Source organism: Pseudophryne corroboree, chromosome 3 (assembly GCF_028390025.1).
Source record: "Pseudophryne corroboree isolate aPseCor3 chromosome 3, aPseCor3.hap2, whole genome shotgun sequence".
Taxonomy (NCBI): domain Eukaryota; kingdom Metazoa; phylum Chordata; class Amphibia; order Anura; family Myobatrachidae; genus Pseudophryne; species Pseudophryne corroboree.
Genome location: NC_086446.1, coordinates 28,124,819 through 28,151,642, shown reverse-complemented (window position 1 = coordinate 28,151,642; position 26,824 = coordinate 28,124,819). Strand labels below are relative to the sequence as shown.

At 48.8% G+C, this 26,824-nt stretch overlaps 1 protein-coding gene across 1 annotated transcript in view; it reads left to right on the top strand.

Moving 5' to 3' along the window:
• LOC135057099 (uncharacterized) overlaps nucleotides 1-26,824 on the top strand; it is a 240,399-nt gene that overhangs the window by 44,210 nt on the left and 169,365 nt on the right. Inside the window, exons 3-5 of the mRNA XM_063963000.1 lie at nucleotides 4,160-4,238; nucleotides 4,358-4,455; nucleotides 8,869-9,346. Of these exons, the coding sequence (XP_063819070.1) occupies nucleotides 4,205-4,238; nucleotides 4,358-4,455; nucleotides 8,869-9,346 (610 nt within the window). The 5' untranslated portion in view covers nucleotides 4,160-4,204. The remainder of the gene's footprint in view (nucleotides 1-4,159; nucleotides 4,239-4,357; nucleotides 4,456-8,868; nucleotides 9,347-26,824) is intronic.

The following is a 26,824-nucleotide window of genomic DNA, read 5'->3' as shown; positions in this document are numbered from 1 at the left end:
GGACTTTTATAGCGGACCTCTTTGTCTATTTTACCTGTTACCTTATGACCTCCTGGTCTGTTACCTTATGACCTCCTGGTCTTGTTCCTTATGACCTCCTGGTCTTGTTACCTTATGGTCCGCTATACTCTAATGCTCAAATATTATTTAACCAGGGATGCCTCCCTAGCCACCGTATATGTCACTTACACGTATGTCCCTTGACGAGTACCCGGCTTTCCTTTTGGTTCCACCTTAAAGTTATATAAACTTTTGTATACAAAACACACTCACTCAACACATGTACACTTTGTTTCTATATCTATTTCTGCGCAGAAATTGTCTTTAGGCCAAAAGTGTTACCAATTAGGAGCAGGATCTGTTAAACTAAATTTCAGATTTTTCCAAAAATAGATTTGCGTTATTTACCGCGTCGCGTTATCTACCGCTGTGCGTTAATTATCGCCTTTGCGTTACTTCACTTTATCACAGCTTGAGCTACGTGGGCGTAACCGGACGCTACGTTGCGTAATGAACGCTGCGTGCGTCTGCCTTTGGATTGCGTACGCTAGTCTTTGTTAGCGACACGTGTACGCAATATAAAGATCCACCGTAACACAATATATACTTTTATCAATGTAAATGATCCCTGATCATCTACCGCAATCCACACTGACTGCCTTATCTCCTAGACAAATCGTGTGTTGTTCTATACTTTAACTATTACCTCTACTATTAAATAACAGCAAATCTCTTTTTAGCACTTTCTATCAACTATAAAAATTGGCAAACAGGAATAGTGATATACGAAAATGAAACAGAAATGCAGATATATGCGTGCGTACGCAAGACAAGAGAAAAATAAACAGTTTTAAAAAGACACAAGCGTTTTGTTCTTACTTCCGGTTACCGGATTCCTTCAGCACTCTTTATCTAAGCGAAGCAGACGCTTATCCCGTCAGCACTGTGAGACAACCTCCCACCCTTTGCTGGAGGGATAATGTCTGCTGATCTACCTAGTGCAGATATGAGAAGGATAGGACGAGTCCCCAATTGACAATGCTAAATTCCTTGTCGTATAAACAACCCTTTATGAAGCTAAGAACACTGTACGCTGTTTGCTCAAGAAGTACCGTAATGGTACGCTAGTTGCGTAACGATCGCTCAGCCGTAGGCGAGACGCTCAAGCGTCACGTTCGCTCACGGCCCAGTGATCACAGGACACGTTATTGGCTATGTCTAGGGGAATGATTCGCTATGGCGTAGCTTACGCTCGAGACCACGAGGAGGTCACCAGCGATGCAGACGCTCACAACACTATACCTTTATGTTAAAACCTTATACCAATGAAATACACTGAATACCTTAATGTGAGTACAGGGTGTAAATGCAACCTTGTGTAACCTGACTAACTGCAAAGCTGCTTGAGCGTCACCGACGCTCAAGTGAACACTTAACACTATAGAAAATGCACAGATACTGGTTTAGGTTCCAAAGCCTATTAACTGTATTATATCTAATATACTTGTAAAAGGGGATAACAGTACAAATGATACACTACAATATAACAAGGACTTCCTAACCACAGAACTAAACAATAAATACAAAAAGACAATACTACACTGACCTAAATGCAATACAGTACAATACTATAATACTATGAGAGATATAAGAGAAAAGAGGAGAGAGAGAGATAGAGAGAGAGAGAGAAATGGAGAGAAATTGGCTCACAGAAAGACAATGATTACGGAGAGAAACTTACGCACAAAGGGTATGATCGCCTGCGCCTCGATATCCAGCTCCCGGCTATCAGCAGATAACCGTTGATGAGAGAGTGAGAGCTGGATGTGGTCGGCCTGCCTATTTATGCCCCACACACAATGCAATCTCCTGGTCCTACAATCCCATTGTCCATTGGCCGAAGGAATTCGGCCCTGCATCATAACAAAAGGTCATAGGGTGATTCATACAGGTGGGCTGTGACGATTTCCAACAGCTCAGGTGGGTGGGAAACTGGGTTTCCCGCCGCATACCTGAGTATGGGTAAATAATAGAAATGGACATAAACTTCTTATGTCCATAACTATTCGCACGAGCGATTAATACGCTCCAAACCAACACCGGAATATTGCTAATTAAATACTCTTCCGATGGGTACCAAACACTGCTGTATGATTCCTGTTAGACCCTTCGTACGATATAAAGAGGGATTCCTCAGCTCTGGGACATTGTATTTTAACCAAACTTTCAGAATCTATCAAAGGGACCATGATCTATAAACTACATTAATTGTGAAAATATGTAACGAATGAGTCGCACGCTACGACCACATAAACTCTACCGTAAATGCGCATACCGCGCCTGCGAGTGCACGCTATTGCGGGTATGCGCCTCCACGGGAGAGCGTACGCACGCGCAGCGCGGACCAGTGTGCGGTGCAAATATGGCAACGTGCATTGAGACATTTTTCTGACTTTGACAGGGTGATGACTGGAGAGGTGACTGCTGGGAATGGGACATTATACAGTAACACCAGGGGATGTGTCTGGGTGATGACTGGAGAGGTGACTGCTAGGAATAGGGCATTATACAGTAACACCAGGGGATGTGTCTGGGTGATGACTGGAGAGGTGACTGCTGGGAATGGGACATTATACAGTAACACCAGGGGATGTGTCTGGGTGATGACTGGAGAGGTGACTGCTGGGAATGGGACATTATACAGTAACACCAGGGGATGTGTCTGGGTGATGACTGGAGAGGTGACTGCTGGGAATGGGACATTATACAGTAACACCAGGGGATGTGTGTGGGTGATGACTGGAGAGGTGACTGCTAGGAATGGGACATTATACAGTAACACAAGGGGATGTGTCTGGGTGATGACTGGAGAGATGACTGCTTGGAATGGGACATTATACAGTAACACCAGGGAATGTGTCTGGGTGATGACTGGAGAGGTGACTGCTGGGAATGGGACATTATACAGTAACACCAGGGGATGTGTCTGGAGAGGTGACTGCTGGGAATGGGACATTATACAGTAACACCAGGGGATGTGTCTGGGTGATGACTGGAGAGGTGACTGCTGGGAATGGGACATTATACTGTAACACCAGGGGACGTGTCAGGGTGATTACTGGAGAGGTGACTGCTGGGAATGGGACATTATACTGTAACACCAGGGGATGTGTCTGGGTGATGACTGGAGAGGTGACTGCTGGGAATGGGGCATTATACAGTAACACCAGGGGATGTGTCAGGGTGATGACTGGAGAGGTGACTGCTGGGAATGGGACATTATACTGTAACACCAGGGGATGTGTCTGGGTGATGACTGGAGAGGTGACTGCTGGGAATGGGACATTATACAGTAACACCAGGGGATGTGTCTGGGTGATGACTGGAGAGGTGACTGCTGGGAATGGGACATTATACAGTAACACCAGGGGATGTGTCTGGGTGATGACTGGAGAGGTGACTGCTGGGAATGGGACATTATACAGTAATACTAGGGGATGTGTCTGGGTGATGACTGGAGAGGTGACTGCTGGGAATGGGACATTATACAGTAACACCCGGGAATGTGTCTGGAGAGGTGACTGCTGGGAATGGGACATTATACACACCAGGGGATGTGTCTGGGTGATGACTGGAGGGGTGACTGCTGGGAATAGGACATTATACTGTAACACCAGGGGACGTGTCAGGGTGATTACTGGAGAGGTGACTGCTGGGAATGGGACATTATACTGTAACACCAGGGGATGTGTCTGGGTAATGACTGGAGAGGTGACTGCCGGGAATGGGGCATTATACAGTAACACCAGGGGATGTGTCAGGGTGATTACTGGAGAGGTGACTGCTGGGAATGGGACATTATACTGTAACACCAGGGGATGTGTCTGGGTGATGACTGGAGAGGTGACTGCTAGGAATAGGGCATTATACAGTAACACCAGGGGATGTGTCTGGGTGATGAATGGAGAGGTGACTGCTGGGAATGGGACATTATACAGTAACACCAGGGGATGTGTCTGGGTGATGACTGGAGAGGTGACTGCTGGGAATGGGACATTATACAGTAACACCAGGGGATGTGTCTGGGTGATGACTGTATCATTGTGTGTGTCAGGTGCCTATAAGGTGTCAGGATGTCACTGTTTATGTCTCCATGCAGGAGGGGTAGTATATAGAGGAACACAGTGGTCTGTACAAGGACGTGATGATGGAGAATCACCGGCACCTCACATCACTGGGTAAGAGGAGACTGTCATGTATTGTACAGGGGAGAGCAGGTATGGGGGCCCCCTATATACACACATCATCTGATAATCACATATATACACTGTACTCAGTCACTGTGTGTCTCCTACAGATGGGCCCAGTAACAGAGATACCCCAGAGAGATGTCCCCGTCCTCTGTATTCCCAGGACTGTACAGAGGAGAATCACAGGATCCCACAGGAGGATCAGGTAGGTGGGATTTAGGATTTCTTCAAATATCAAAAATAACAAAGCAACTTTTCACTATATAATCTATAGAACATCAGTGTGTGTCTTATACACTAATATTCTATTGTTTAATATCCATTTATGAAATGAACCATTATTAAAATGTCATTTTATTGTTTTCTCTTACGTCCTAGAGGATGCTGGGGTCCATATTAGTACCATGGGGTATAGACGGGTCCACAGGGAGCCATTGGCACTTTAAGAGTTTAATAGTGTGGGCTGACTCCTCCCTCTATGCCCCTCCTACAAGACTCAGTTTAGAAAATGTGCCCGGAGGAGCTGGTCACAGATAGGGGAGCTCTACAGAGTTCTCTTAGAAAAAAGTTTTTTCTTTCTTTTCAGAGTTTGTTATTTTACAGGGAGGCTGCTGGCGACAGCCTCCCTGCAGCGAGGGACTGAGGGGGGGGGGGGGGGGGGGGGGAGCAGTGTCCGCCCTGCGGGGTCTTGAGCCACTGCTCCCGCTGACTGGACATTGAGCTCCAGAGGGGTCCGATCGCGCCCCGCCGCAGGGGAACGCTCGCCCCGGCAGCCAGCCGCCACCCCCTCAGGGAGCTGAAGTGTGACGAGTGAGTTACTGTCCCCCCCTTGCAAGCGGGGGGACAGTGTGAAGAGGGCGGCTAGAGGGTAGGAGCGCGGTCTTAACCACGCTCCTGGAAGGCTCAGTGGTACTGCGGTTTGGCGCTGGGGGCCAGCTCCGGACCCTACACTGACCACTACAAGCCTGTCGGGGTCCTTGGATCCAGGCCAGCATAAATCTTCCAGCCAGTATAATCTTTCAAAGAGCGGGAAGACAGCGCCATTGAGGGGGAGGAGCTTCTCCTCAGAGCGGACCCAGCAGCGTTCAGCGCCATTTTTCCTGCCTGCACTCACTACCAAGTGGATCCAGGTCCCTCCAGAGCAATCTCCAGCTATCTGTACGGTACCAGGGGGTTGTAGAAGGGGGGGGGGGAGCCTGTATAAAGGCTGTGTCACCTATTAAGGGACACAGTCAGCGCCTGGGTTCCATGGCTGCGGGGATCTCCTCCATGTCCGTCTCGGCTCGCAGGGGTCTCTGGCTGCGCAACTGGTCTGCGGACGCGGAATCCAGGAAGTGTGTGGATGCTCTCTTCGGGGAGGCGCTGGATGCGTGGATTGCCACGGCTGCCGCAGGTAAGTCTCCTTTTCTCCCCTCAGCTGCACCGGCTACGAAGAAGCCTTTTTCATCAACCACGTCACAGTCCTTTCGGCCCGCGAGGCCTAGAAAGAATAAGCCTTCGAACACCTTCTTCAGAGGTGGTCGTGACAAAGGAAAGAAACCTGCTCCCGCAGGTTTCCAGTCCCAGAAGCCCGCTTCTGATACCCCTAAGTCCTCTGCATGACGGTGGACAGCTAGGCCTGGAGGAGGGTCAGGTGGGGGCAAGACTCCGGCAGTTCAGCCACGTCTGGGTGTCGGGTCTGGACCGATGGGTCCTGGATATAGTGTCCAGAGGGAACAGACTGGAGTTTCAAGATCCCCCGCCTCACCGTTTCTTCAAGTCAGGCTTGCCAGCCCTGCTGGCAGACAGGACAATTCTTCTGGAGGTCATCAGAAAATTGGTGGTGTCAGAGGTCATTGTTCCGGTCCCACTTCAGCAGTGGAACAAGGGTTATTATTCGAACCTTTTTGTGGTACCAAAACCGGATGGTTCGGTACGGCCTATTCTAAACTTAAAGTCTTTGAACCCTTATCTCAGGGAGTTCAAATTCAAGATGGAATCTCTGAGAGCCGTCATCTCAGGACTGACGGAGGGGGAGTTCCTGGTGTCTATGGACATCAAGGATGCTTTCCTCCACATTCCCATTTGGGCGCTGCATCAAGCATATCTCAGGTTTGCGCTGATGGACGATCACTATCAGTTCCAGGCGCTGCCGTTTGGCCTCTCCACAGCACCGAGGATCTTCACCAAGGTGATGGCAGAGATGATGGTTCTCCTCCGCAAACAGGGGGTGAACATAATTCCATATCTGGACGATCTCCTGATCAAGGCGTCGTCCAGGGAGATGTTGTTGCGGTCCATCGCGCTCACGACACAGCTGCTCAGGAAGCACGGTTGGATCCTGAACCTTCCAAAGTCTCATCTGGAGCCGACAAGGCGGCTGTCTTTCCTGGGAATGATCCTCGACACGGAAGTGCAGAGGGTATTTCTCCCGGTGGAGAAAGCGTTGGTGATTCAAACAATGGTCCGGGATGTCCTAAAGCCTACCCGGGTATCGGTTCATCAATGCATACGCCTTCTGGGGAAGATGGTTGCCGCCTACGAGGCTCTGCAGTACAGCAGGTTTCATGCTCGACCTTTTCAGCCGGACCTCTTGGACCAGTGGTCGGGCTCTCACCTACACATGCACAAGAGGATATGCCTGTCCCCGAAAGCCAGGATTTCACTCCTCTGGTGGCTGCAACTTCCGCACCTTCTGGAAGGGCGAAGGTTCGGAATTCAAGACTGGATCCTTTTGACCACAGATGCAAGTCTAAGAGGTTGGGGAGCAGTCACTCTAGGGGAAACTTTTCAGGGACGATGGTCGGATCAAGAATCACTTCTCCCAATAAACATCCTGGAACTCAGGGCCGTGTACAACGCCCTTCTGCAAGCAGCACACCTTCTACAGGATCGAGCTGTTCAGGTGCAGTCGGACAATGTGACCACAGTGGCCTACATAAACCGACAAGGCGGAACGAAGAGCAGGGCTGCCATGTTAGAGGTGTCAAAAATCCTCATCTGGGCAGAAAGGCACGCGGTGGCGATGTCGGCAATCTTCATTCCGGGCGTAGACAACTGGGAAGCAGACTTCCTCAGCAGACACGATCTCCATCCAGGGGAGTGGGGCCTCCAGCCGAAGGTGTTCGAGGGGGTTACCGGTTGGTGGGGGGTTCCTCACATAGACATGATGGCCTCCCGTCTCAACAAAAAGCTACGGAGGTACTGTTCCAGGTCAAGAGACCCACAGGCAGTGGCGGTGGATGCACTGGTAACACCGTGGGTGTTCAAGTCATGTGTTCCCTCCACTTCCTCTGATACCAAAGGTTCTTCAGCTCGTGAGAAGAACAAAGGTTCTGGCAATCCTCATTGCTCCGGACTGGCCAAGGAGGGCTTGGTACGCGGATCTGCTGGATCTTCTGCTGGAAGATCCACGGCCTTTACCTCTTCGGGAGGATCTGCTCCTGCAGGGGCCGTTCGCGTATCAAGACTTACCGTGGCTAAGTTTGATGGCATGGCGGTTGAACACCAGATCTTAGCTCGGAAAGGTATCCCAAGTGAGGTCATTCCTACCCTGATACAGGCCAAGAAGGGGGTAACAACTAAACATTACCATCGCATTTGGAAGAAATATGTTTCTTGGTGTGAGGCCAAGAAGTTTCCGGCGGTGGAATTTCAACTTGGACGTTTTCTCCTTTTCCTGCAAGCAGGGGTGGATATGGGACTGAGATTGGGCTCCGTCAAGGTCCAGATCTCTGCTTTGTCCATCTTCTTCCAAAAACATTTTGCTGTTCTTCCTGAGGTTCAGACCTTTTTGAAAGGGGTTCTGCACATCCAGCCTCCCTTTGTGGCGCCTACGGCACCATTGGATCTTGATGTGGTGTTGCAGTTCCTGCAATCTGCTTGGTTTGAGCCTCTACAGGAGGCCGATCTCAAGTTTCTCACGTGGAAGGCGGTCACCTTGTTGGCCTTGGCTTCTGCACGTCGCGTGTCGGAATTGGGGGCTTTATCTTGTAAAAGCCCCTATCTGATCTTCCATGAAGACAGGGCGGAACTTGGGACTCGTCCACAGTTCCTGCCTAAGGTTGAGTCGGCTTTCCATATCAACCAACCTATTGTGGTGCCAGTGGCTACTGACTCCTCAATTACTTCAAAGGCCTTGGATGTATTGAGGACTTTGAAGATTTACGTGAAGAGGACGGCTCGTCAAAGGAAAAGTGACTCTCTGTTTGTCCTCTATGATCCCAAGAAAATTGGATGTCCTGCTTCTATGCAGTCGATTTCGCGCTGGATCAGGTTCACTATCCAGCATGCCTATTCCACGGCAGGATTGCCGTGTCCGAAATCTGTAAAGGCCCACTCTGCTCGTGAGGTGGGCTCTTCCTGGGCGGCTGCCTGGGGTGTCTCATCGGTACAACTCTGCCGAGCAGCTACTTGGTCTGTGTCGAACACGTTTGCCAAGTTTTACAAGTTCGATACTTTGGCCTCTGATGACCTCAAGTTTGGTCAAGCAGTGGTGCAGGAGCCTCCGCGCTCTCCCTCCCGTACTGGGAACTTTGGTACATCCCCGTGGTACTAATATGGACCCCAGCATCCTCTAGGACTACAAGAAAAGGATTTACTGGTAGGTAACCAAAATCCTATTTTCTGGGTTATTTAGGGTGAATGTCTGACTGATATGAAGGCAGAAGATACAGAGGGAGAAGTAGAGACATATGTGACTGATATAAAAACAGAAGATATAAATGGAGAAGAAGAGACGTATGTGACTGGTATGAAGACAGAAGATATAGAGGGAGAAGAAGAGACGTATGTGACTGATATAAAGACAGAAGATACAGAGGGAGAAGAAGAGACGTATGTGACTGATATGAAGGCAGAAGATATAGATGGAGAAGAGACATATGTGACTGATATGAAGGCAGAAGATACAGAGGGAAAAGAAGAGACGTTTGTGACTGATATGAAGGCAGAAGATATAGAGGGAGAAGAAGAGACGTATGTGACTAATATGAAGGCAGAAGATATAGAGGGAGAAGAAGAGACGTATGTGACTGATATAAAGGGAGAAGAAGAGACGTATGCAAGGGGTGATCAGCAGTGTAAGGAGGAGGAAATCCCTACAGATATCAGCACAGGTGAGTAATAAGCACTTATTACAGAACAGAGTCACATATTCTCCTTGCTCCGACACTACAGCAATCTCTCATCCTGCACCCTCCTCTGTTGGTGAGCAGTTTGTAGATTTATAAATCTTATTAGAGGTGGATACTGTAGATCCGTCCTTCATTTATACAAGACTTGGAAAATGCAATCAGACAGTGACAGAATGTAGTCTAAGTCTTTAATGAGTGTTATATATTTCTCATATCAAATAAAACATACAGATGGGTCCATGTTTATCTTGACATTTAATAGGATTAACTGAGACTGGGCAGTCGGACTTAATCACATGCTGTAATGTTCTCTGTATTGTATTGCAGCTGAGAACAATAGATGAAGGTTTTATGTAAATAAACCATGGTGTGCCTAGGCGCAGCAAAGAAGCCAAGATAACCGTGGATCTATCTGTATGTCAGATAATAATAGTATTTCTGCAGCAGGGTACATAGGTTTCCACAGGGAAACATCGGGGTGTAGAGATGGATCTGGATCCAGGCACCAACAGTTAAAGCCTTAGCTGTCCCAGAATGCATTGGGTCCCGCCTCTATAACCCTGCCTCCAGGTACTGTGAGCTCAGTTTTGAAGTTGGTGCCTGCAGAGCAGGTCACTAAACAGGAAGGCTGAACTGAATTTGACTTTTTCATTGAGCTGCAGCTCCGACACCTCCCAAGCGGCGCCGCATACATCCGCTGGCTTGCCAGGGTTCTTGCCCTGGGGACGTCCACGGACATAGGCACAACCGTGGACTGCTCTCCGGGATCACGTGGCTGCTACCGGGAGGCAGGTAAGAGAGTCTCCTAGCGGGACCCACCATTAAATCGCGTTCCGACTGCAGTCTGGGGAGAAGGATCACGGCGTTGGCGTGGAGACTGCCACTGAGCAGAGGCCCTACTAGACCACCAGTGCATAAGGGCATAGGTCAGGTGTATTAACACATGCTTAATAAGGCCTTATAGTACCTGGGGTGGAATACCAGCATAGGGGAAGTGGCGCATGACCTGTAGCCCCTCCCCCAGCTCTGGGTGCCATCTACTGCAGATTTCCCACCATTGAGCTGCCTTACTCTCCCACTTCCTTCACAGAGATCCGGGCAGCCATCTTAACGGCATAGCAGCAGCAGGTCCCTGGGATTGCTGGGTAAGGTCTCCCTGTAAAAACGCCTGAACAGGACTGGTTTTTACATACACTTAGGTATCCTACCTGTCTCATCAGACAGCGATAGTTGAGAATTGTGTCACTTGCAGATTATATTGTACGAGTTGTCTGCTATATCCGCCAGTCTCCGGACTGTGCTGTGATATAAGCGCCCATTGCAGTAATATTGTGTTATAATTTCTGCATTGCATGTGACTGTATGTGCCTGTATCTGCCGTGTGGTTTCAATTTCAGTGTTTCCCTGCTATAACTGTCCCTGTTATTTTATAGCCTGGACTAGGTGCGTTTGGGTCAAGGCTAATAGTTGAACACATGTTTTATCTATATGCATATATAAGTATATTATATCTGTGTTATAGTCAAACTATACCTTGTTTTATTTGCATAAAGTATTGCATGCATTGTATCGTACTGTGTAAGTCAAGTTGTTTATATTATCACAATGTCTAACAAAATGGGCAGCAAACAAGCGGAAGCCCCTGTAATTGTGACCTGCAGAGTGTGCTCTGCGGGAACACAGAGAAGGATGCGTTACATGACTGTCTCTATAATGTTTGTTATACACCTCCCAGTCAGTCCGCTGCTCCTGTCCCTAGTCAGGAGCCCCCATGGACAGCATTTACTTCTCGATTGAGTACACTGGTAGAACACCTTGCGCCCCCTATGGTTCCTCCTGTGGCGCTACCTCCGCAAATTGTCCCTATGGTGAATCCGCCGTGGGCGCAAAATTTGTCTAACCAACTGCAACAGCTGAATCAGTCACTGGTTAGACAGGAAGATCCCTCAGGACACACACGTGTCTCTAGTCTATCTAAGCGGGCTGCTTCTTCCTCACAATCCACAAACCTCTCTGATGTCTCATCTGAAGAGGAGGAGGAGCTTACTGTCCTATCTGACGCTGACTCCTGTGCTGCAGACGAGGACTCTCCCATATCTATAGATGTCCCTGCCCTGGTGAATGCTATTAAGCATATCCTTCAAATCACTGATGAGGACGCCACTGCCGTCGCAAAGAAAACTGACAAGTTTGAACAACAGAAGGTGGTTAAAACTGTATTACCCCATTCTGTCCATTTAGTGGACATCAGACGGGAATCCTGGACTACCCCAGGAAAGACGTTCCCTGTTTCCAAAAGGGCTTTAGCTCGTTATCCTCTCCCTGCAGAGCTGTGTAACAAATTGGTGGTGTTATCCATTCTGCCGGTTACCACTGTCACCTCCCTGAGAGAACTGACAGATAAGCGTATTGAGGGTTGCCTGAAATCTATATATTCCCTTACAGGAGCTGTTCATAGACCCACTATAGCTGCCTCTTGGGCTGCAGAAGGTATAGAAGCATGGGTACAGGTGCTAGAGGAGGAGCTACCCGAGGATATCTGTGAGGAAGCCAGACAATACCGGTCTCATATTACATTCAAGAAGCGTCCTCTGAGGTGGGTGTGTTGGCCACCAAGGCGTCTGCTACGTCTGTTCTGGCACGCCGCATTCTATGGTTGAGGCTGTGGAAAGTGGACATGGATTCCAAGAAAACTTTGGAAATCCTTCCCTTCACTGGGGACATTCTGATTGGGGAAGATCTAAATAAAATAGTGTCTAAATTGGCAGCTTTTCTCCCCACCTCTAATCCAACTCAGCAGGCTAAAAGCACCACGTTTCTTTCGCTCCTTTCGGCCCCAAGTAAAAGTGAAAGGTCAGTCATACCCCATACAGTCTTGCAATTCCAAAACCTCCAAGGCAAAACAATCCTGGGCGGCCCGTCAGTCTGCTGCAAAACCTGACAAGCCTGATGGTGCAGGCCTTCCCCTGGAGGAACCCAGGGTGGGAGGCCGACTTCAGCACTTTGCCCAGGTTTGGTTCACGATCACTTTGGACGTTTAGCTTGGGTGCGAGAAGTTGTCTCTCACGGGTACGCAGTCTCATTCAAGAGACGTCCCCCTCACCAATTCTTCTCAACGGCCCTCCCATCGGACCTGTTAAAAGCACAATCTCTACAAACTGTAGTCAACTCTTTCCGGAGCACAGGAGTGGTTGTGCCGGTTCCTCAGTTCAAGAGGGGCAGAGGTTATTACACAACTCTGTTTCTGGTTCCAAAACCGAATGGGTCTCACCGGCCTATACTCAACCTGAAATCTTTGAACAAGTTTGTGGGAGTGTCCAAGTTTCGTATGGAAACGCTGCGCTCAATAGTTCTGACTATGGGGACTATATGGTATCCCTGGATATACAGGATGCATACCTGCATATTCCTATTGCCATGTCGCATCAGCAATTCCTGCTGTTTGCTATTGGCGACCTTCATTACCAATTCCAGGCTCTGCCGTTTAGACTGGCTATGGCTGCTTGGATCTTCACCAAGGTTATGGCCGTCATGACGGCTCACCTCTGTTGCCAGGGAATCAGAATCCTACCATACATGGGCAATCTCCTGATTCTGGCAAATTCACAGGAAGTTCTCCTCAGTCACCTCCAACTGACGGTAACCTTCCTTCAGGCCCACAGTTGGCTGATAAATTGGAAAAAGTCTTCCCTGGTTCTGATTCAAAGCATGGTGCACCTAGGTGCACTTCTCGACACTCACAGTCAAAGGCTGTTCCTGTCTCTAGACAAGGTCCTGAAAGTTCAGGACAGGATATGTCACTTCCTTCGTCGCCCCAGAGTGTCGATACACTTGGAGATGCAAGTACTCAGTCGTCCTTCGATATGGTAGAGTACGCTCCACTTCATTCCCGCCCTCTACAACAGTAGATCCTGTCCAAGTGGGATGGTCTACCTCATTGGATCAGGTCCCAAATGATCTCCTTACCTCCGGAGGTTCGTTTGTCGCTGACCTGGTGGCTACACGACCATCAATTGAGAAGGGGCCGTCCCTTCTGGATTACTGGGTCCTACTAGCAATGGATGCCAGTCTTCGGGGTTGGGTAGCAGTGTTAGAGCAACACTCGTTTCAGGGTCATTGGATCAAGGAAGAGTCTCTGCTTACAATCAATATACTGGAGCTGAGAGCAGTGTTCAATGCACTATCTCTTTGTCTTCCTCTAGTACAGAACAGGCCTTTTCAGGTACAATCAGACAAAGCCACCACAGTGGCCTACATCAACCATCAAGGCGGCACTCAAATCCGAATGGCTATGATGGAAGTATACAAAATCCTTCGTTGGGTGCAACGCCATCTACCAGCCATATCGGCATTGTTCATCCTAGGTGTCCTGAACTGGGAAGCGGACTTCCTCAGTCGCCAGGACGTTCACTCCGGAGAATGGGGTCTTCATCCCGAAGTCTTCCAGCTTCTGGTGGACAAATGGGGCCTACCAGATGTGGACCTCATGGCGTCTTGACACAATTGCAAGGTTCCAGTCTTCGGATCACGAACCAGGGATCCTCAGACAGAGTTCATGGACATGTGGGTAGTTCCGTGGAACTTTTGGCTGCTTTACATATTCCCTCCGGTGTCACTCCTGCCCAGCGTACTTCGGAAGTTGAAACAGGAAGGGGGAATGCTATTTCTGATCACTCCAGCATGGCCCAGACGTCACTGGTTCTCGGACCTACAGGGTCTTTCGGTAGAGCATCCCCCTCTACTTCCTCAGTGACAAGACCTCCTACAGCAGCAGGGCCCTTGTCTCAACCCGGACTTGGCCAGACTGGCTTTGACGGCGTGACTCTTGAAGCATCACTCCTAAGGACCAAAGGGTTCTCTGAGGCTGTTATTCAGACTATGCTGAAGGCCTGCAAACTTGCCTCTGTCTGGATTTATTACAGGGTGTATCATTCTTACTTCACCTGGTGTGTTACTAAGAATTATGACGTCTATAGAGTCAAAACTTTCAGAATTCAGGCCAAGGTCCTGTTCTTGCTAGCTATTGCCTCTGTCGTCCGCCCATCCTGATTTTCCACCATGACAGGGCAGTTCTCTGAACTCGACCTGGGTACTTGCCTAAGGTGGTGTCATCATTACACCTTAATCAAGGGATTGTGGTCCCTGCCTTTATCTCTTCTGACTTGTTGGTTAAAGATCGTTCCTTGGATGTGGTTAGAGCTCTCCATGTTTATGTGGATAGGACTGCCTCCATTAGACGGTTTGATGCCCTCTTTGCCCTGTTCTGATTTCACAAACGTGGCTGGCCTGCGAATAAGCAAACACTGGCCAGATGAATTAGAATGGTGATTGCATATGCTTTTCCGCAAGAGGGGCTTCCATTCCCTGCATTGATTAAGGCCCATTCTACTTTGTCTGTTGGACCGCCATGGCGCGTCCACAGAACAATTGTGCAAGGCGACTACGTGGTCTTCAGTCAACACATTTCTTAGGTTCTATGCCTTTGATACCTTCGCCTCCCAGGATGCTTCCTTTGGTCGCAGGATTCTCACATCCACTCAGGCGCGCCCCCTCCCTTGAGTACTGCTTTAAGACATCCCTGTGTTTCCCTGTGGAAACTTATGTACCCTGCTGCAGAAAAGGTTATGGTAGACTTAACATCGTTAACTCTCTTTCTGCGAAGTACACAGGGTTCCACAGGCCGCCCATCCTGACGCACTTAGCTTCATTGGGTTTGTATTAGCCACTGGCACCTTCTCTTGTCGGTGAGAATGTGTTTTTATGTGACTAACATCTTCCCTCTCTCTTGCCTGCTTCCTGCATTGGACTGGTAAACAAAACTGAGCTCACAGTGACTGGAGGTGGGGTTATAGAGGGCCCCCAATGCACCCTGGGACAGCTAAAGCTTTACCTGTTGGTGCCTCTGGATCCAGATCCACTAAAAATCCAGATGTTTCCCTGTGGAACCTATGTACTTCACAGAAAGAGAGTTAACAATGGTAAGTCTACCATAACTCTCCTTATAATGAATGTGTGAATCCTCACTACACTGCTATAGATGGCTTCTTACACAGGTTTCTCCTGCTGCGATGGATCAGTGCCCTGAGGTATGTCAGTAGATGATTGCATTATCTCAGTTATTGCTGGTTTCATACTAACGAATTCCTCCACTAGTTTGGTGCAGTTTCATTGGAGGAATAGTTTCTGAGGGTAAATCAGTACATTTAAATGTCCCATAAACCAATCAGTGTAAAAATATATATAATTAGCAGTGCCTACCTGTCGTTGCCAAGTGATAATTCATTTTATTCATTGGTAAATTTTTTGTCTTTTCCATTTTTTTTTTAGTTCACTCGTCTTATTATTTTCTGTAGTAGAAATTCATTTTTATTTCTTTTTCATCCACTAGGGGTCACTGGTCTTCATCTGAACTATAGTAAATCTGCAGAAACTAGTGGTTAGTTTCAGGTGGAAGAAGTAAACTGCCCATTAGGCGGTAAATCTGACCATGGGTTTTACAAGTTGGCATGTAATTGTCCTGTCTTCATTACCACCGAAAGACGTCATTGCAAAACATCCGTTGTATCGTCCAGAAAATAATTATAATATTGATGGGTTCGTAGCGATAAACTTATTAGTGGTTCTGGAATGTCTTCAAATTCATTCAGATGTATGCGTCCAATTATTGCTGGTGCTAGGGTGTGCGGCGCCCCCCCCCCCCCCCCCCCACAATCTATAAATTTGCACCCGCCCATACTTTACAATGGGGCAGCGCATGCCTTTGTCGTGCACCAAAAAAGGGGTGTGGTCTAACAAGGAAGAGGCATGGCCACAATAGTATCCCCATTTCAAACGACGCCACAGTAGCACAATCTTATTTACATTACACCGTATGTAGTAGTGCTGCTTATACACATAATGCCCCCAGTAGTGGTGCCGCTTATACACATAATGCTCCCAGTAGTGGTGCCGCTTATACACATAATGCTCCCAGTAGTGGTGCCGCTTATACACATAATGCTCCCAGTAGTGGTGCCGCTTATACACATAATGCTCCCAGTAGTGGTGACGCTTATACACATAATGCTCCCAGTAGTGGTGACGCTTATACATAATGCTCCCAGTAGTGGTGACGCTTATACACATAATGCTCCCAGTAGTAGTGCTGCTTATACACATAATGCTCCCAGTAGTGGTGCCGCTTATACACATAATGCTCCCAGTAGCGGTGACGCTTATACACATAATGCTCCCAGTAGTGGTGACGCTTATACACATAATGCTCCCAGTAGTGGTGACGCTTATACACATAATGCTCCCAGTAGTGGTGCCGCTTATACATAATGCTCTCAGTAGTGTCGCCACTTTTACACATAGGGGGGTCATTCTGACCTGATCGCACGCTAGCTATTTTTTGCAGCGCTGCGATCAGGTCAAAACTCGGCAAAACTGCGTATGCACTGCAATGCGCAGGCGCATCGTACGGGTACAAAGCGGATTGGTGCTGAGCAATGGATTTAATGAAGAATCCATTCGCACAGCCGATCGCACGGTGATTGACAGGAAGAAGGCGTTTGTGGGTGGCAACTGACCGTTTTCTGGGAGTGGTAGGAAAAATGCAGGCGTGTCGAAGCGTTGGCAGGGCGGGTGTCTGACGTCATTTCCGGGACCAGACAGGCTGAAGTGATCGCAGCGGCTGAGTAAGTTCAGACCTACTCAGAAACTGCACAAAACTTTTTCTCTTACGTCGTAGAGGATGCTGGGGACTCCAAAAGGACCATGGGGTATAGACAGGATCCGCAGGAGACATGGGCACACTATAAGACTTTTACTGGGTGTGAACTGGCTCATCCCTCTATGCCACTCCTCCAGACCTCAGTTAGATTCTGTGCCCAGGAGAGACTGGACACACACTAGGGGAGCTATACTGAGTTTCTCTGGAAAGACTTTGTTAGGTTTTTTATTTTCAGGGAGACCTGCTGTCTACAGGCTCCCTGCATCGTGGGAGTGAGGGAAGAGAAGTCAGACCTACTTCTTCTTAGTTAAGGGCTCTGCTTCTTAGGCTACTGGACCCCATTAGCTCCAGAGGGTTCAATCACTTGGTGCGCCTAGCTGCTTTTTCCCGGAGCCGCGCCGTCACCCCCCTCACAGAAGCCAGAAGAAAGAAGCCGGGTGAGTATTAGAAGAACAGAAGACTTCAGTGACGGCAGAAGACTTCAGTAACGGAGGTAACATGCGGCGGTCGCGCTGCGCTCCATGCTCCCACACACACAACAACGGCACTCACAGGGTGCAGGGCACTGGGGGGAGCGCCCTGGGCAGCAGGTTATTGGAGCCTTTTTTCACTGGCAAAAACGCATATTAGGGGTGCCTGGGCACTGTATATGAAACCCCCGCCAGTATAATATTTTAAATTTGAGCGGGCTACAGCGCGCCGGGAGGGGGCCTGGCTTAGCCGCACGGCTTACCAGCGACATTTTCTTTACTTCACACTGCATGCAGAGACGCTGGCCCGGACCTCCACTCTCCTTACAAGTACAGGGAGCAAAATGGGGAAGGGGGGGGGGCCACAGGAAATTGGTGCACTATAAAGAACTTTAGAATGGGTGTGCACTGGCTCCTCCCTCTATGCCCCTCCTCCAGACCTCAGTTAGATCCTGTGCCCAGAGGAGACTGGGTGCATTACAGGGGAGCTCTCCTGAGTTTCTCTGAAAAAAGAATTTTGTTAGGTTTTTTATTTTCAGGGAGCCTTGCTGGCAACAGGTTCCCTGCGTCGTGGGACTGAGGAGAGAGAATCAGACCTACTTAAGTGATAGGGTCTGCTTCTTAGGCTACTGGACACCATTAGCTCCAGAGGGATCGGAACGCAGGTCTCACCCTAGCCGTTCGTCCCAAAGCCGCGCCGCCGTCCTCCTTGCAGAGTCGGAAGATAGAAGCCGGGTGAGTATAAGAAGAAAGAAGACTTCAAAGGCGGCAGAAGACTTCTGATCTTCACTGAGGTAACGCTGCGCGCCATTGCTCCCACACACACACACACACACACACACACACACACACACACACACACACTACAGGCACGGATGGGTGCAGGGCGCAGGGGGGGCGTCCTGGGCAGCAATAAAACCTCATGGCTGGCAATATTAAGTATATTTCTCTATCGTCCTAGTGGATGCTGGGGTTCCTGAAAGGACCATGGGGAATAGCGGCTCCGCAGGAGACAGGGCACAAAAGTAAAGCTTTCCGATCAGGTGGTGTGCACTGGCTCCTCCCCCTATGACCCTCCTCCAAGCCAGTTAGATTTTTGTGCCCGGCCGAGAAGGGTGCAATCTAGGTGGCTCTCCTAAAGAGCTGCTTAGAAAAGTTTAGCTTAGGTTTTTTATTTTACAGTGAGTCCTGCTGGCAACAGGATCACTGCAACGAGGGACTTAGGGGAGAAGAAGTGAACTCACCTGCGTGCAGGATGGATTGGCTTCTTGGCTACTGGACATCAGCTCCAGAGGGACGATCACAGGTACAGCCTGGATGGTCACCGGAGCCTTGCCGCCGGCCCCCTTGCAGATGCTGAAATAAGAAGAGGTCCAGAATCGGCGGCAGAAGACTCCTGAGTCTTCTAAAGGTAGCGCACAGCACTGCAGCTGTGCGCCATTTTCCTCTCAGCACACTTCACACGGCAGTCACTGAGGGTGCAGGGCGCTGGGAGGGGGGCGCCCTGGGAGGCAAATGAAAACCTATTTTGGCTAAAAATACCTCACATATAGCCTCCGGAGGCTATATGGAGATATTTAACCCCTGCCAGAATCCGTTAAGAGCGGGAGACGAGGCCGCCGAAAAAGGGGCGGGGCCTATCTCCTCAGCACACAGCGCCATTTTCCCTCACAGAAAGGCTGGAGGGAAGGCTCCCAGGCTCTCCCCTGCACTGCACTACAGAAACAGGGTTAAAACAGAGAGGGGGGGCACTAATTTGGCGTTAGAAATATATAAAAAAGATGCTATAAGGGAAAACACTTATATAAGGTTGTCCCTATATAATTATAGCGTTTTTGGTGTGTGCTGGCAAACTCTCCCTCTGTCTCTCCAAAGGGCTAGTGGGTCCTGTCCTCTATCAGAGCATTCCCTGTGTGTGTGCTGTGTGTCGGTACGTGTGTGTCGACATGTAGGAGGACGATGTTGGTGAGGAGGCGGAGCAATTGCCTGTAATGGTGATGTCACTCTCTAGGGAGTCGACACCGGAATGGATGGCTTATTTAGGGAATTACGTGATAATGTCAACACGCTGCAAGGTCGGTTGACGACATGAGACGGCCGACAAACAATTAGTACCGGTCCAGACGTCTCAAAAACACCGTCAGGGGTTTTAAAACGCCCGTTTACTTTAGTCGGTCGACACAGACACAGACAGGGACACTGAATCCAGTGTCGACGGTGAATAAACAAACGTATTCCTTATTAGGGCCACACGTTAAAGGCAATGAAGGAGGTGTTACATATTTCTGATACTACAAGTACCACAAAAGAGGGTATTATGTGGGATGTGAAAAAACTACCATAGTTTTTCCTGAATCAGATAAATTAAATAAAGTGTGTGATGATGCGTGGGTTCCCCCCGATAGAAAATTATGGGCGGTATACCCTTTCCCGCCAGAAGTTAGGGCGCGTTGGGAAACACCCCTTAGGGTGGATAAGGCGCTCACACGCTTATCAAAACAATTGGCGGTACCGTCTATAGATAGGGCCGTCCTCAAGGACCAGCTGACAGGAGGCTGGAAAATATCATAAAAAGTATATACACACATACTGGTGTTATACTGCGACCAGCGATCGCCTCAGCCTGGATGTGCAGAGCTGGGGTGGCTTGGTCGGATTCCCTGACTAAAAATATTGATACCCTTGACAGGGACAGTATTTTATTGACTATAGAGCATTTAAAGGATGCATTTCTATATATGCGAGATGCACAGAGGGATATTTGCACTCTGGCATCAAGAGTAAATGCGATGTCCATAACTGCCAGAAGATGTTATGGACACGACAGTGGTCAGGTGATGCAGATTCCAAACGGCACAAAGGTGTATTGCCGTATAAAGGAAGAGGAGTTATTTGGGGTCGGTCCATCGGACCTGGTGGCCACGGCAACTGCTGGAAAATCCACCGTTTTTACCCTAAGTCACATCTCTGCAGAAAAAGACACCGTCTTTTCAGCCTCAGTCCTTTCGTCCCTATAAGATCATATCTGCCCAGGGATAGAGGAAAGGGAAGAAGACTGCAGCAGGCAGCCCATTCCCAGGAACAGAAGCGTTCCACCGCTTCTGACAAGTTCTCAGCATGGCGCTGAGACCGTACAGGACCCCTGGATCCTACAAGTAGTATCCCAGGGGTACAGATTGGAATGTCGAGACGTTTCCCCTTCGCAGGCTCCTGAAGTCTGCTTTACCAAGGTCTCCCTCCGACAAGGAGGCAGTATGGGAAAAAATTCACAAGCTGTATTCCCAGCAGGTGATAATTAAATTACCCCTCCTACTACAAGAAAAGGGGTATTATTCCACACTATATTGTGGTACTGAAGCCAGAAGGCTAGGTGAGACTTATTCTAAATCTAAAAATTTTTGAACACTTACAAAGGTTCAAATCAAGATGGAGTCACTCAGAGCAGTGATAACGAACAGGAAGAAGGGGACTATATAGTGTCCCGGGACATCAGGGATGCTTACCTCTATGTCCCAAATTTGCCCTTCTCACTAAGGGTACCTCAGGTTCGTGGTGCAGAACTGTCACTATCAGTTTCAGACGCTGCCGTTTGGATTGTCCACGGCATCCCGGGTCTTTACTAAGGTAATGGCCGAAATGATGATTCTTCTTCGAAGAAAAGGCGTCTTAATTATCCCTTACTTGGACGATCTCCTGATAAGGGCATAGTCCAGGGAACAGTTGGAGGTAGGAGTAGCACTATCTCGGATACTGCTACAACAGCACGGGTGGATTCTAAATATTCCAAAATCGCAGCTGATCCCGACGACACGTCTGCTGTGCCTAGGGATGATTCTGGACACAGTCCAGAAAAAGGTGTTTCTCCCGAAAGAGAAAGCCAGGGAGTTATCCGAGCTAGTCAGGAACCTCCTAAAAACAGTGCATCATTGCACAAGGGTCCTGGTAGAAAATGGTGGCTTCCTACGAAGCAATTCCATTCGGCAGATTTCACGCAAGAACTTTTCAGTGGGATCTGCTGGACAAATGGTCCGGATCGCATCTTCAGATGCATCAGCGGATAACCCTATATCCAAGGACAAGGGTGTCTCTCCTGTGGTGGTTATAGAGTGCTCATCTTCTAGAGGGCCGCAGATTCGGCATTCAGGATTGGATGCTGGTGACCACGGAGCCCAGCCCGAGAGGCTGGGGAGCAGTCACACAAGGAAAAAATTTCCAGGGAGTGTGATCAAGTCTGGAGACTTTTCTCCACATAAATATACTGGAGCTAAGGGTAAATTTATAATGCTCTAAGCTTAGCAAGACCTCTGCTTCAAGGTCAGCCGGTATTGATCCAGTGGGAAAAACATCACGGCAGTCGCCCACGTAAACAGACAGGGCGACACAAGAAGCAGGAGGGCAATGGCAAAAACTGCAAGGACTTTTCGCTGGGCGGAAAATCATGTGATAGCACTGTCAGCAGTGTTTCATCCCGGGAATGGAAACTGGGAAGCAGACTTCCTCAGCAGGCACGACCTCCACCCGGGAGAGTGGAAACTTCATCGGGAAGTTTTTTCCACATGATTGTAAACCGTTGGGAAATACCAAAGGTGGACATGATGGCGTCCCGTCTGAACAAAAAACGGGACAGGTATTGCGCCAGGTCAAGAGACCCTCAGGCAATAGCTGTGGACGTTCTGGTAACACCGTGGGTGTACCAGTCGGTGTATGTGTTCCCTCCTCTGCTTCTCATACCTAAGGTGCTGAGAATTATAAGACGTAGAGGAGTAAGAACTATACTCATGGCTCCGGATTGGCCAAGAAGGACTTGGTACCCGGAACTTCAAGAGATGTTTACAGAGGTCTTATGGCCTCTGCCGCTAAGAAGGGACTTGCTTCAGCAAGTACCATGTCTGTTCCAAGACTTACCGCAGCTGCGTTTGTTGGCATGGCGGTGGAACGCCGGATCCTAAGGGAAAAAGGCATTCCGGAAGAGGTCATTCCTACCCTGGTCAAAGCCAGAAAGGAGGTGACCGCACAACTTTATCACCACATGTGGCGAAAATATGTTGCGTGGTGTGAGGCCAGGAAGGCCCCACAAAGAAATTTCAACTCGGTCGATTCCTGCATTTCCTGCAAACAGGAGTGTCTATGGGCCTCAAATTGGGGTCCATTAAGGTTCAAATTTCGGCCCTGTCAATTTTCTTCCAGAAAGAATTGGCTTCAGTTCCTGAAGTCCAGAACTTTGTCAAGGGAGTATTGCATATACAACCCTCTTTTGTGCCTCCAGTGGCACTGTGGGATCTCAACGTAGTTCTGGGATTCTTCAAATCACATTGGTTTAAAACCAGTCAAATCTGTGGATTTGAAGCATCTCACATGAAAAGTGACCATGTTCTTGGCCCTAACCTGGACCAGGCGAGTGTCAAATTGGTGGTTTTTTTTCTCAAAAAAGCCCATATTTGTTTGTCCATTCGGACAGGGCAGAGCTGCGGACTCGTCCCCAGTTCTCTCCCTAAGGTGGTGTCAGTGTTTCACCTGAACCAGCTTATTGTGGTGCCTTGCACCTACTAGGGACTTGGAGGACTCCAAGTTGCTAGATGTTGTCAGGGCCCTGAAAATATAGGTTCCAGGACGGCTGGAGTCAGGAAAACTGACTTGCTGTTATCCTGTATGCACCCAACAAACTGGGTGCTCTTGCTTTTAAGCAGACTATTGCTAGTTGGATGTGTAATACAATTCAGCTTGCACATTCTGTGGCAGGCCTGCCACAGCCAAAATATGTAAATGCCCATTCCACAAGGAAGGTGGGCTCATCTTGGGCGGCTGCCCGAGGGGTCTCGGCTTTACAACTTTGCCGAGCGGTTATTTAGTCAGGGGCAAACACGTTTGTAAAATCCTACAAATTTGATACCCTGGCTAAGGAGGACCTGGAGTTCTCTCATTCGGTGCTGCAGAGTCATCCGCACTCTCCCGCCCGTTTGGGAGCTTTGGTATAATCCCCATGGTCCTTTCAGGAACCCCAGCATCCACTAGGACGATAGAGAAAATAAGAATTTACTTACCGATAATTCTATTTCTCGGAGTCCGTAGTGGATGCTGGGCGCCCATCCCAAGTGCGGATTATCTGCAATACTTGTACATAGTTACAAAAATCGGGTTATTATTGTTGTGAGCCATCTTTTCAGAGGCTCCGCTGTTATCATACTGTTAACTGGGTTTAGATCACAAGTTGTACGGTGTGATTGGTGTGGCTGGTATGAGTCTTACCCGGGATTCAAAATTCCTCCCTTATTGTGTACGCTCGTCCGGGCACAGTACCTAACTGGCTTGGAGGAGGGTCATAGGGGGAGGAGCCAGTGCACACCACCTGATCGGAAAGCTTTACTTTTGTGCCCTGTCTCCTGCGGAGCCGCTATTCCCCATGGTCCTTTCAGGAACCCCAGCATCCACTACGGACTCCGAGAAATAGAATTATCGGTAAGTAAATTCTTATTATTCTGCAGAGGCATTAAAATATACAAACCCCCGCCAGTTTTTTGTATTTTTGAGCGGGGCCGAAGCCTGCCGCTGAGGGGGCGGAGCTTGATTCCACAGCACTAACCAGCACCATTTTCTCCACAGCACGCTGCTGAAAAGCTGGCTCCCCGGACTCTCCCCTGCTGAACACGGTGACAGAGGGCTTAAAAAGAGGGGGGGGGGCACATATATTTGGCGCAGTTAGTGTATATTGAATATATATATAAAAAGCGCTGTGTATCTGGGAATTGGTTTTCCAGGGTCATTTGGCGCTGGGTGTGTGCTGGCATACTCTCTCTCTGTCTCTCCAAAGGGCCTTTTTGGGGAACTGTCTCCAGATTATTATTATTATTATTACCAGTTATTTATATAGCGCACACATATTCCGCAGCGCTGTACAGAGAATATTTTCCCATTCACATCAGTCCCTGCCCCAGTGGAGTTTACAATCTATATTCCCTACCACATATACACACAGACACATTCACGCTAGGGTTAATTTTGTTGGGAGTCAATTAACCTACCAGTATATTTTTGGATTGTGGGAGGAAACCGGAGTAGATATTTCCCTGAGTGTGCGGGGGTGTCGGTACGTGTGTGTCGGCATGTCTGAAGCGGAAGGCTCTTCTAGGGAGGAGGTGGAGCAAATGAGTGTGGTGTCTCCATCGGCAACGCCGACACCTGATTGGTTGGATATGTGGAATGTTTTAAATGCAAATGTGAATTTATTACATAAGAGATTGGACAAAGTCCAGGGGAAATACAGGGAGTCTAGCCTTGCCTTTCACTATGTCACAGGGCCCTTCTGGGTTTCAGAAGCGCCCACTATCCCAAGTAGCAGACACTGATACCGACACGGATTCTGACTCCAGTGTCGACTACAATTATGCAAGGTTGCAGCCAAAGTTGGCAAAAAGTATTCATTATATGATTATTGCAATAAAAGATGTGTTGCATATCACTGATGACCCCTCTGTCCCTGACACGAGGGTCCACATGTTTAAAGAAAAGAAACCTGAGGTTACTTTCCCCCCTTCTCATGAGCTAAATGAGTTGTTTGAAAGGGCTTGGGAAACTCCAGACAAAAAACTGCAGATTCCCAAGAGGATTCTTATGGCGTATCCCTTCCCGGCTAAGGACAGGATACGGTGGGAATCCTCCCCCAGGGTGGACAAGGCGTTAACGTGCTTATCCAAAAATGTGGCGCTGCTGTCTCAAGACACCGCAGCCCTCAAGGATCCTGCTGATCGCGGGCAGTAAACTACCTTGAAGTCGATTTATACACATACGGGTACCTTGCTCAGACCGGCTATAGCGTCGGCTTGGGTTTGTAGCGCTGTAGCAGCTTGGACAGATACCTTATCTGCTGAATTGATACCTTGGATAAGGATACCATGTTATTGACCTTGGGTCACATTAAAGACGCTGTCCTATATATGAGAGATGCTCAGAGAGACGTTGGCCTACTGGGTTCAAGAGCCAACGCCATGGCGATTTCTGCTAGGCGAGCCCTGTGTACCCGCCAATGGACGGGTGATGCCGACTCAAAGAGGCATATGGAGGTTTTGCTTTACAAGGGTGAGGACTTATTTGGGGAAGGTCTCACGGACCTGGTTTCCACAGCTACTGCAGGTAAATCTACTTTTTTACCTTATGTTTCCTCACAGCCAAAGAAAACGCCACATTATCAGATGCAGTCCTTTCGGTCGCATAAGTCCAAAAGAGTATGGAGATCTTCCTTTCTCGCCAGGGGTAAGGGCAGAGGGAAAAAGCTGCCAGCTACGGCTAGTTCCCAGGAGCAGAAGTCCTCCCCGGCTTCTACTAAATCCACTGCATGACGCTGGGACTCCGCTGAGGGAGTCCGCCCCAGTGGGGGCATGTCTTCGACTTTTCAGCCACGTCTGGGTTCAGTCACAGGTGGATCCCTGGGCAAAAGAAATTGTATCCCAGGGTTACAAGCTGGAATTCAAAGATGTGCCTCCTCGCTGTTTTTTCAAATCGGCCCACCAGCTTCTTCCACAGAAAGGGAGGTAGTTTTAGATGCAATTCAAAAACTATCTCTTCAACAAGTGATAGTCAAAGTTCCCCTGCTTCAACAGGGGACGGGGTACTACTCAACTATGTTTGTGGTCCCGAAACCGGACGGTTCGGTCAGACCCATTCTGAATTTAAAATCCCTAAACCTATACTTGAAAAGGTTCAAATTCAAGATGGAATCGCTCAGAGCGGTCATCGCCAGCCTGGAGGGGGGGGGGGGGATTTTATGGTGTCACTGGACATAAAGGATGCATACTTTCATGTCCCCATATATCCCCCTCATCAGGCGTACCTGAGATTCGCTGTACAGGACTGTCATTATCAATTTCAGACGTTGCCGTTTAGCCTTTCCTCGGCCCCGAGGAGTTTCGCCAAGGTAGTGGCGGAAATGATGGTGCTCCTGCGCAAGCAGGGAGTCACAATTATCCCGTACTTGGACGATCTCCTGACAAAAGCGAGATCGAGAGAACAGTCACAGTTGGTTCCAACGACCCGATTGACTTTCTTAGGCATGATTCTGGACATGGAAAAAAAAAAGTTTTTTTCTCCAGATGGAAAAAGCCCAGGAATCTCCAGAACTTGGTCAGGGACCTGTTGAAGCCGAAAAGGGTGTCGGTCCATCAATGCACTCGGGTTCTGTGAAAAATGGTGGCGTCTTACGAGGCCATTCCCTTCGGCAGGTTCCATGCGAGGACATTTCAGTGGTACCTTCTGGTCAAGTGGTCCGGGTTCCATCTACATATT